The sequence below is a fragment of the Hippocampus zosterae genome, chromosome 1, assembly GCF_025434085.1.
Source record: "Hippocampus zosterae strain Florida chromosome 1, ASM2543408v3, whole genome shotgun sequence".
Taxonomy (NCBI): domain Eukaryota; kingdom Metazoa; phylum Chordata; class Actinopteri; order Syngnathiformes; family Syngnathidae; genus Hippocampus; species Hippocampus zosterae.
Genome location: NC_067451.1, coordinates 37,929,191 through 37,941,224, shown reverse-complemented (window position 1 = coordinate 37,941,224; position 12,034 = coordinate 37,929,191). Strand labels below are relative to the sequence as shown.

The 12,034-nt window shown below is 46.8% G+C and overlaps 1 protein-coding gene across 1 annotated transcript in view; it reads right to left on the bottom strand.

Annotated features, from left to right (window-relative positions):
• Nucleotides 1-12,034, bottom strand: part of LOC127596862 (cystine/glutamate transporter-like) — a 123,801-nt gene that overhangs the window by 18,420 nt on the left and 93,347 nt on the right. Inside the window, exon 8 of the mRNA XM_052059832.1 lies at nucleotides 5,976-6,079. Coding sequence (XP_051915792.1) covers nucleotides 5,976-6,079 — 104 coding nt within the window. The remainder of the gene's footprint in view (nucleotides 1-5,975; nucleotides 6,080-12,034) is intronic.

The following is a 12,034-nucleotide window of genomic DNA, read 5'->3' as shown; positions in this document are numbered from 1 at the left end:
TTCAGTGCTACCTTTCATAGTTATAGATGATTTGGGTGAAGGTTTGAAATGAGTGACTGCAAATAATTATGTTTTTCTGAGTGTAAATGAGAGAAGATGAGTTTGAGGAAGAGGGGGTGCCAAGGTGCCAGGAGCTAGGGGGGACGCCGCCTGGACCCCTGGACTGGAGATCACAATCGACATTTAAAAGGGCCCCCACACATTCATTGTGTGTAGCAGGTGTGTGACCCCGTCTGGCATTTGTTCAGCAATCTTAGTAGTGCAGCCTCTGTTGCGCTTTCCCGACCAAAGCATCTGTGTTGGCGTGCCATTTGAGGTCATCCGCTACATGCACACCCAGGAACTTGAACGTCGAGATCTTCTCCATACAGACACCTCCTATCTGTAGCGGGGAGGGGTCTGCTTTCTTCCTCCTCCAGTCCATCACCATTTCCTTTGTTTTGCTGGTGTTCAGTAGCAAGTTGTTTAATGAACACCAGCCTATGAGTCTCTGTATCTCCTCCCTGTACGCCATCTCATCGCCATCGGAAATGAGACCCACCAATGTAGTGTCATCTGCGAATTTCACCATGACATTTGAGTCATACATGGGGGTACAGTCACGTGTGTACAGTGTAAACAGGAAGTGCCTCAGCACACAGCCCTGGGGGGAGCCCGTGCTGAGTGTCAGTGAAGAGGATGTGTGGGGCCCCACCCTCACAGTCTGTGGTCGATCTGTCAGAAAGCTTCTGATCCATTTTCAGATGGGGGATGGGTAGTTCAGGTGCTTCAACTTTGTGATGAGAATATCGGTCAGGATGGTATTGAATGCTGAACTAAAATCCACAAAAAGCACCCTGACATAGCTTCCTTGCTCCTCTCCATGGCTCGCGGCAATGTGAACAAAGGTGGAGATGGCATCAGCTGTTGATCTATTTTGTCTGTAGGCAAAGTGATGCTGGTCAAAGTTCTGTGGGAGGTATGCTTTTAGGTGGTGAAGAATTAGCCTCTCAAGACCTTTCATGACCACTGGGGTCAGTGCCACTGGTCTGTAATCATTCAGGCTGCTGATGGTATGTTTCTTGGGGACAGGTATGATGGTGGGTGCTTTCAGGCATGACGGGACGGTGGCCTGTGCCAGGGAGGAGTTTAAGATCTGTGTTTGGATCCCTGTCAGTCGGTCCGCACAGGCCTTCGGCACTCTCCCCTGTACTGTTTTTTTCCCCCAAGATGGCGCCCGAGTAGGCAGCCTTCGGCAAGTGCTCTTCAAGAGCCTAGCTTTTTGGTTCTTTTTTGCTGTTTTTGTCTTTTGTTTTGTCACATGTTGTTTGTTGTTTCATCGTGTGTACCTGAAATGGACTGTTTTCAGCGCTTTTTGGCCATGACATTCGTCAAAAGAGCAGTATCTGTGCTTGGTGGTTGCACCTTCTCGGCAGCATGCCTGTACCAGCACAGATTTTGATTGTGGAACCGTGAGTTGCCGCTTGGAATTGAAATGGATTTCCATGGGACAGGAGAAGTGAACCAATCTCTTTTTTCGTCAATGGATGCTACAGCTTCTTGTTGACTTTGAAACTTGGCTTGTAGCCGACGTGTGCACATTTTGAGTATGACGTCTCTGACCCACTGGTTAAAGGACACTATGATTCTCTCCTCTTTCATCTCAAACTCCTTCAAACCACAAAGCGTGTGATGGAAAAGTGGTTAGAACTGCATGACTGTCCGTGTTTTATGTTATGTGTTGTGTTTATTATTTTACTTTATGTTAAGTGCTTTGTTACAGCTGCCGCTGTTGTGAAAGCGCTATATAAATCAGCATGTATTGTATTGTATTGTACTCTGTCCAGTCCTGTGGCTATATGCGGGTTCACAGCTTGCAGGACTCCTCTCACCTCATGCTCCTTCAGCTGAAGCGACTGCATGCTGGATTGATGTGTAGTCAGAGGGGCAGAGTGAGACCTCTCTATGTCAAAGCGGGTGAAGAAGATGTTTTATTCCTCCACCAGCGAGGCATCTACGCTTACTTCTGGTGGACTGCCCTTATAATTTGTTAATGTTTTGTAAGCCCTGCCACACTTGACTTGCATTTTTACTGCTTTACTGCTTTACTGCTCCTTTTGGCTTGTTTGATTCCTCTTTTCAGGTTTGCCCTGGCCATGGCATACAGCTCCCGGTCTCTGGCCCTGAACGCAGAATATCGGGCCCTGAGCAGCATCCGTACTTCCCCCGTCAACTATGGTTTTACATTTTGTAACACTTTGAGCTGTTTATCCACTGTGACATTGTCAGTGAAGGTCTTAATGTAAAAGAAAACGGTCTCAGTGCGTTCATTTCAAAAAGCTGGCTGAGTGCATCTACGTTCCAGGTTTTGACAGCTTTCCTGACTGGTTTGGTCCTTATTCTGATGGGTCTATACGCTGGCACACTGAATAGTGAGATGTGATCAGACATCCCCAGATGAGGAAGGGGTATTGTCCTGTATGCACTCTTTAGGTTGGAATAGATCCTGTCCAGTGTGTTACTGCCCCTGGCGGGGCCCTGAACATATTGTGCAAACTTTGGGAACATAGTTTTTAAACAAGCCTGATTAAAGTCCCTAACCACAATAATGGCACCCTCAGGGAACTGCAACTGCTGTCCGGATATTGTGTCGTGAAGTTTGGAAAGAGCTGTGTTTACGTTAGCAGTGGGGGGTATATACACAGCTGTAATTAGCACTACAGTTACCTCTCTCGGTAGATAGAATGGCCTACAGATTACTGTCATCATGTCGAGATCGGGCGAACAATAAGTGTTTATTACTCTCCTGTTTGTACACCAGCCTTGATGAATAAAGACGCAAAGGCCCCCTCCTCGCTCCTTGCCGGAGCTGTTGTTTCTGTCGAAGCAGTGCGTGGTTCGGTGCGATAGCTGAATTGCCTCATCCGGTATGAGCGAATGTAGCCATGTCTCCGTTATTACAGACACGCTACAGTCCCGAGTGTAGCGATTGTCTGACAACAGCAGCTCCATCTCTGCAATTTTGTTTGGTGCTATGGTGAAGTCACCAGTACCAGATCATCCACAAAAAGCAGTGATGTAATACTGAGGCATCCAACCCGGACACCCTCAACGTCTTGGTTGCACCGAGACGTCCCTAAAAAGGTTATGAAAAGAATCGTTGACAAAGGGCAGCCTTGGCAGAGTGACGAATCCCTCCTTTCCAGATCCCTTACCAGAGAAGTTGAGGAGTGTGATCAATTTGAAGCTGGAACGCACCCTTCAGCTAACCTTCTTTAATAGGGGGACCACCACTCCAGTACGCTATCCAGAGGCACTGTCACCCGATGTCCATGCGATATTGCAGAGGTGTGTCAACCAAGATAGTCAAACAAAATCCAAAGCCTTTAGGAAAAGGAGGTGGATCTTATCTACCCCTGGGACCCTGCCACAGAGGAGCTTTTACCCACCTCAGTGATCTCAAAACGTTTTAAGTCAAGGTCATGAGTACACTATCCCAACTATACACAGTGTTGGTGGTGGACTGCTTTCCCCTGCTGAGAAGCTGTATGGTGGACCAGAATTTCTTCAAAGCTGTCTATAAATCGTTCTCTATAGCCTCACCAAATTCCCACATCTGAGTTTTTGTCTGTGACCATTGAAGCTACATTTCAGTGGCTAGCCGGTGCACTGCCACAGGAGTCCCACATGCGTTTTTCCCAATCATGTCCTTACAGGTCTCACTCTCATTGCTCCCATGAGCATTGAATCCCCCCAGGATACGTTGAAATCCCCAGTGGGAGTGCACACCAACACCCACTCCAAATAGTCCAAAAAATGCCACTAGGCTGAATTGTTGTTTGCGCACAAACAACAGTCAACAGCTGATCCCTGCCTTTGACCACCCCCCAGCTCACACTACCCCCAACGGCTCTGTCTCTTCCTGATCAGGACGTCCGTTTTGGTAGACCAGTCAAGTTTATTGTTGAGAAGAACACCCAGGTACTTGTAGGGGGTCACCCACTCTATGTCCGTACCCTGGATGTTCATCGGTTCAGGTGAGGACTGATTCCTGCAGAAATCCATAACCAAGTCCTTCCAAGTGATCTGGAGGGGATTCTGCTGGCACTAGTCCATGAAGTCCTTTGTCAGTCTCTTGCACTCCCGATCAACCCCTCTGCAATGAGGCTGACAATCGCAGAGTCGTCAGAGAACTTGCGAAGGTGGCAGGTTGGAGTGATGTATCTGAAGTCCGAAGTGTTGAGGGTGAACAGGAATGGAGCCAGGAGGCCCCAGTGCTGCAGAGAAGCCTGTCCGACTCACAGTTCTGTGCCCTCACATACTGCGGACGGTTTGTGAGGTAATCTGTAATCCATGATGTGAGGTGGTGGTCCACTCCAGCGTGCCGCAGCTTGTCCCCGAGTAGGTTGGGCTGGATGTTGTTGAAGGCACTGGAGAAATCAAAGAACATGATCCTCACAGTGCTCCCAGCATTTTCCAGGTGTAACGGCGCCGAGTGGAGGAGGTAGATGATAGTGTCCTCCACACCGATGCCGGGCTGGTAGGCAAACTATAGCGGGTCCAGTGATCGTTATTACCTTTGCTGTTCTTTGTCTTGCCTTTTTCTATAATATAACATTTGTTGATTTATTCTTGTCTGTGTGTACGTGGGATCCAATTATTTCCGGGGAAATCCGGGACCTACACCAGTAGCCTGCATCCTCTCAAGAGAAAACTATATCCATTTGTGTTTCATCAAAGAGATACTGGGAAGAGTAATTTGTCTGGTCCCTCACCTCAGACCTGTTTACCATGGGTGACCCTGCCATGGGCATGAAACCCCAAGCAGTTTAGCTCTGATGATCATTTGGGAGGAGGGCATGAGGGCAGAAGGGAACAGGAGATTGACAGGCAGACCGGTGCTGTGACGCGGACTTTGTATCGGTCTGTCGTGATGAAGAAGGAGCTGAGACAAAAGGCGAAGCTCTCCATTTAACAGACAATCTACGTAGTATGTCACCTATGTCACAAGCTATGGGTTGTTACCAAAAGAACGAGATCCCGGATGCAAGCGGCTGTAATGTGTTTTCTACACAGGGTGTCCAGGCACTCCCTTAGAGATAAGTTGAGGAGCTTGGTCATCAGAGTTGAGCCGCTTCTCCTCCACGTTGAGGTGAGCCAGTACCCAGCCCGCGGGCACATTTGATCCGGCCCTCTCACCCTCCTGTTGTCCTCGGGTCAAAATGACCCATCACTGTGTTAAAAACGCCCCCAAACCCCCCTAAATGATATTTTTTTTAACTTGGAATTTTATGACTTTTCCTAGATTGTCCCCAACTGCAGAAAAATTGAAATGCTGTTTTTATTCACATTTCCATGGAAGCTGTACAAAAAAAAAGTACAAAGGTGGTCTTCGGGCCAAAATGACCAATGACGCAAATAGGGTTGAAATCAAGGTCACAGAGTTATTTACACACCATAGAATGTTTCAGTGTTTTAGTTGTGTCTCAGATCAATTAGTAGAACAGATGAACAAGACGGTCGCAGACATAAACAAGACAAGGTAGGTGGCGGTCTCATAGATGACAGAACACTTTTTTTGTGGATTTCAAGGGGCTATAAAGAGAGAGAGTTGTTTAGTTATTATTTGTTTCCTGCCTTTTTTGGCTTTCTGGGAAACAATAAATTTTTTAAGCGCCCCTACGATCGTTGATGTTACAAACTGACACCGGCCCCCCATCAGAGAAGGGAAAAGTTATGTGGCCCTCTCAGGAAAAAGTATGGGGACCCCTGATTTAGAGTGTTCAATCAGCCTGCCACGCATGTTTTTGGAATGTGGGAGGAAGCCGGAGCACCCGAAGAAAACCCACGTAGGCCCGGGGAGAACATGCAAACTCCACACAGGGAGGCTGGAGCTGGAATCGAACCCGGGACCTCTGCACTGTGAAGCCAACGTGCTAACCACTTGACTATCGGGTCGCCCGCTTTCCAAATTAGAAAAAAAAAAAAAACTGTACCTCGACAGGGCCAAGACGGAACCGTTCATGGAGCCGTAGCACGACATGGCAACAAATACTGGCATGGCGAATGAAAAATCCCCCATCAACTTCTTTGCAAATGTCTGTAAATAAGGAAAGTATGTTAAAACAATGAAATACATTATGTGTGTAATGTGTTGTGTGACTGTCAAAGAATGCACTGCAGTTTAGTTTCTTAGTGAACATTTGTGTGTGTGTGTGTGTGTGATAGATGGAAACAAGAATCACATGGTTTTTCATCCAGTCCGCAGTAGACCATTGCAATGTATTACTGAGACATTATTCAACTGTTTACATTTGTGCTTTTACAATAGCAGGGATTTGTTTAGAAAAGCTAGGTTCCACACATGAAGCTTTGTCAATATATATATATATATATATATATATATATATATATATACTGTGTGTGTGTGTGTGTGTATATATATGTATATATATATATATATATATATATATATATATATATATATATATATATATATATATATACATCGCGTGGTCAACAGGGAGAGTGCCTCTGGATTGGCAGACCGGGGTGGTAGTCCCTCTTTTTAAAAAGGGGGACCGGAGGGTGTGTTCCAACTACAGAGGGATCACGCTCCTCAGCCTCCCTGGTAAGGTCTATTCAGGGGTGCTGGAGAGGAGGGTCCGTCGGGAAGTCGAGCCTCAGATTGAGGAGGAGCAGTGTGGTTTTCGTCCCGGCCGTGGAACAGTGGACCAGCTCTACACCCTTAGCAGGGTCCTTGAGGGTATGTGGGAATTCGCCCTACGAGTCTACATGTGTTTTGTGGACTTGGAGAAGGCGTTTGACCGTGTCCCTCGGGGAGTTCTGTGGGGGGTGCTTCGTGGGTATGGGGTACCGAACCCCCTGATACGGGCTGTTCGGTCACTGTACCACCGATGTCAGAGTTTGGTTCGCATTGCCAGCAGTAAGTCGGTATCGTTTCCAGTGGGGGTTTGACTCCGCCAAGGCTGCCCTTTGTCGCCGATTCTGTTCATAACCTTTATGGACAGAATTTCTAGGCGCAGCCGAAGCGTTGATGGTGTCCGTTTTGGGGCCTTCAGTATTGCATCCCTGCTTTTTGCAGATGATGTGGTGCTGTTGGCTCCTTCAAACGGGGCTCTCCAACTCTCACTGGAGCGTTTCACAGCCGAGTGTGAAGCGGTTGGGATGAAAATCAGCACCTCCAAATCTGAAACCATGGTCCTCAGTCGGAAAAGGGTGGAGTGCCCCCTCCGGGTCGGGGAGGAGATCTTGCCCCAAGTGGAGGAGTTCAAGTATCTTGGGGTCTTGTTCACGAGTGGGGGTAGGAGGGAGCGGGAGATTGACAGGCGGATCGGTGCAGCGTCTGCTGTGATGCGGACGTTGTATCGGTCTGTCGTGGTGAAGAAGGAGCTGAGCCAAAGGGCGAAGCTCTCAATTTACCGATCGATCTACGTCCCAACCCTCATCTATGGTCACGAGCTATGGGTCGTGACCGAAAGAACGAGATCCCGGACACAAGCGGCTGAAATGAGTTTTCTCCGCAGGGTGTCCGGGCTCTCCCTTAGAGATGAGGTGAGAAGCTCAGTCATCCGGGAGGGGCTCAGAGTCGAGCCGCTTCTCCTCCACATCGAGAGGAGCCAGATGAGGTGGCTTGGGCATCTGATTCGGATGCCTCCTGAGCGCCTCCCTGGTGAGGTGTTCCGGTCATGTCCCACCGGGAGGAGACCCCGAGGAAGACCCAGGACACGCTGGAGAGACTGTCACCCAGCTTGCCTGGGAACGACTCGGGATCCCCCGGGGAGAGCTGGAAGAAGTAGCTAGGGAGAGGGAAGTCTGGGCTTCCCTGCTAAAGCTGTTGCCCCCTCGACCCGGCCCCGGATGTGTATGTATCAAACAATATACATATTGTTTGATACATTGCTAATTGCCAAAGTCATTTTGGGCCAAATTGTTATATTAGGCTGCATTTAGATTGTTATTCATTTGTTTTGGAGAAGGCGACCCAGTGGTCGACGAGTTAGCGCGTTGGCCTCACAGTGCAGAGGTGCAGGGTTCAAGCTTTCCTGTGTGAAGTTTGCATCTTCTCCCATGTTTCCTCTGGGTACTCTGGTTTCCTCCCACATTCTAAAAACATGCATGTCAGGTTAATGGAACACTCTAAATTGTCCCTCGGTGCGAGTGTGAGTGTGGATATTTGTACGCCTATGTGTACCCCGCCGACTGCCTTAAGACAACTGGGGTAGACTCCAGCATGCTCGGCGACCTTTGTGAGGATAAGCGGATCAGAAAACGTGTGGATGGATGACAGACTTTGGAGGACGTCAGAGTGGTTAACTGGTTAGCACTGCCGCCACACAGTGCAGAGATCATGGGTTCGTATCCGGAACCGTCCTCCCTGTGTGGAGTTTGTATGTTCTCCCGGTGCCTATGTGAGTTTTTTTCCTGGTACTCTGGTTGTCTTTGTCCTTTTGCTCATTGTGCACATGTTGGATTTATTATTGTTTAGTAATCATACATTCACGTATTATTCGGTTGATTCTCGTGTCGTCATTTTATGCTCGCAATGAAGAATGCTTCTGCCTGTCAGTATAGTTTGATTTTGCTTGCAAAGAAGAACGCTTATGCTTGCAATCATTAGTTGGCTTTGCCTGCAATGAAGAACGCTTATGCTTTCAATAAAGATTTATCCTTTATTATTTACTCACATCTATAATCATTATATGTTCTTCATTATGTGCTCACTTTTGCTTGCTGTACTGTGTGAGAAGTTAGGGTCGCAACCACCTTTCCGAGGACGTGGCTGGGAAGAGATAACTGTTAAGACTAAACAGCGAGCAAGGCTGAACCGTGAATGGAGACATCAACACCAGCTGCAACGGGATGTTTATGTCTATTTGCACACATGTACGTAAATTGCACTCACATACACAAACATAGTCAAACAAGTTCAGTGTGTGTTCAACAGCCCCCGCCCTTTAGGTTGGACACACCTATGTAGTAGCTTTTCCCAATAAATGAGGAGGTGAAGGGGGAGATCGTTAGGGTTACGTGTGGAGAACTGAAACCGAACGCTTCTCCTCTTTCCCTCCTGGTACCAGAATCGAGTCTCCTGTCTCCTCCTTTTGGTTATTCCTGAGTGTCAATTTGGACCAACCTGACATTTTTGGGGGCTCGTCCGGGATCGCAACATACCTGACGCCTCCAGACGCTGAGTCGACGGCCAGGAAGACCGTGGCCACGGCAAAGACACCCTTTCTGGGACTGGGTTTCGGCTCCTTGTCTGGGGGCTGAGGGTTGAAGCGAATCCCAGAGGAGAGAGGACTACTCTTGGTAAGTAGGGCGGCGGTGTCCTGTACGTACTTAAACTCCGCATCGACACTCGAGGAGTGTTTGCGCGCCGGGTTTGTAAAGACGGAGGTCGGGGTCTTTAAACCTGTTTTCAATTGAAACACTCTCAGGGCAGGTGTTGTAGTTTGGTTCGAACGCTTGGTTCGAGACCCTGTGTGAGCCTGAGAGGGGTTTGTTGAGAAGGAACTCTTTCAACGGTGATTGAGTGTTTGCGCGCCGGCAAAAAGACGAGGTCTTTTTAAGCCGCAAAGCCCTGAGCCATACTAGTCCCTATCAGGCATACAGACCATGCAAGTCTCTAAACTGATGAGGGCGACGGTGTCCTGCACGTGCTTAAACTCCGTGTGTAAATAATGTGTGTTAAACCCCGGGTATAAATAAGATAAGATATCCTTTATTCGTCCCACAGTGGGGACATTTATAATAATAATGTCTATATAGTGCGTTACCTCTGGTCAAGGTAATAGGATAAAACCAAATTAAATGCGCATAAATGTATGACTGTGTAACTGTGTGAGTGGAGGTTCGCTACCTCATCTGAACAGGACATTTGTTGTGGCAACTGTCTGAGGAAGCAGAGGCAAGAATTTCCCGCCACCTTGGTGGTAGAAGGTTGGAAATTACCTCAGTCGGAGAAATTGCCACCCTGTTCAAGGGAATAGTCAGCCTACTTACCCTAGGTAAATCGCTGACTCTAAACAAAAAATTCTCAAATTCTCAAAGTTCCACCCCCTAATTCGCAAATGGGGGTTCATAATAGTAAGACCGTGGAGAGAGGTGATCCCAAAAAGAAGTTAACATGTAAGGACTGGAGATTCGTAGAGAGCCAATGTCCTTCGAAGATAAAACATTTAGATACGTGGATAGAAAAATACGCCACCGTTATATCCGACTCTTCCGACATCTCCTCCTTTTCCACCATCCTCTCCACCCTCTTACAGAGGGGGCCATCCGGGAAAAGGAGATTTGGGAGTGGAATTTTCAAAAAATTGGAGTAGTGTTTTTTCCCCTGCTGCGACGAAGATTGACTCATCCGGGAGTGAGGTACGAGACGCTTTTCCCATGATTGAAGTTGCAAATCCAGACATAAAAGATGAGTCGCCTGTCATTCTTGTTTATAGAACATGGACACAAGAAGATGTAAAAAAAAGCCGTAGACGGCATTACATCACATAAAATTGACGTGGTACAATTTGTCCAGGAAATGGAGGATCTGCGAAAATCATATCATCTAAATGGAGCTGAGGAGCAACAAGTTTGGATGGCGGCTTGTTTGACAGTAAATTGATGGTGTATACTGTATCGATATTTGGATGGAGTGAAGTCTTCTCGCGGATGACAAAATTAAAAGTTTGGATGTGCTTAACTTGGTTGTGAGCGGTAGTAAGGTGAATATTTTGGTTTGTCTGTAGGGTTGTGTCTGCGAATATGTGTTGGATTAGTCTTTGCGTGTGGGTGTGTATATATGCGTGACTCTTGGCGCGACTCATGGAGTCTTGTTTGTGTTGTTTTCTGGCTTTTGCAGTGTAGAAGGTTTGTATGGCATCTATTATAATTACCGGTACTTGTAATTGAAACTGTTTTTATTATAATTCCTAACACCACTTCAGCTTCATAATTTCAACCGGCGCTACATGAAGTATGTGTAAATCAGGTAAAGAAATAAAATGGTTGAGTATGGGTGTGGTGACACAGAGAGTTTTGGATACTTATAGTGGGTGACAGGCAAGTGAAAATATTGATGGTGAGACGTAAGGTGATGATGGAAGTTGAGTATGTTATGCTTAAGAACGCTTATGCTTGCAATCATTAGTTGGCTTTGCCTGCAATGAAGAACGCTTATGCTTTCAATAAAGATTTATCCTTTATTATTTACTCACATCTATAATCATTATATGTTCTTCATTATGTGCTCACTTTTGCTTGCTGTACTGTGTGAGAAGTTAGGGTCGCAACCACCTTTCCGAGGACGTGGCTGGGAAGAGATAACTGTTAAGACTAAACAGCGAGCAAGGCTGAACCGTGAATGGAGACATCAACACCAGCTGCAACGGGATGTTTATGTCTATTTGCACACATGTACGTAAATTGCACTCACATACACACAAATAGTCAAACAAGTTCAGTGTGTGTTCAACAGCCCCCGCCCTTTAGGTTGGACACACCTATGTAGTAGCTTTTCCCAATAAATGAGGAGGTGAAGGGGGAGATCGTTAGGGTTACGTGTGGAGAACTGAAACCGAACGCTTCTCCTCTTTCCCTCCTGGTACCAGAATCGAGTCTCCTGTCTCCTCCTTTTGGTTAACCTCCTCCTCCTTTGAACCAACCTGACAGCACACATCTGGTTGAGTGTTTTGTTCCAATATCAGTGAAAAAATAGCGTGTTTTCTACTAGAAAAGCACAATTGCTTTTTCTGGTTTTCTAAAAGCATTGAAATATGACTTTGGCAATTACCGAATCCTATGTGGCCAACAATATACCTGTACTACATATGGATGGAATCACCCAAATTGAACTAGACCAGTTCTTTGATGCTGGTTGAACAAAAATGTCATGAGACAGAACAGAACGTGAGTGAATTGATTCCAGGCTGAGACTGTCAGCTAACCAATAGCAAAGGCTTTAGATGCTCAGTGTTTTGACAAGATTTGCTAAGGCCAAACACGCATGAGTGTTTCGCCTCATGACTGTCTGAATTTTAAT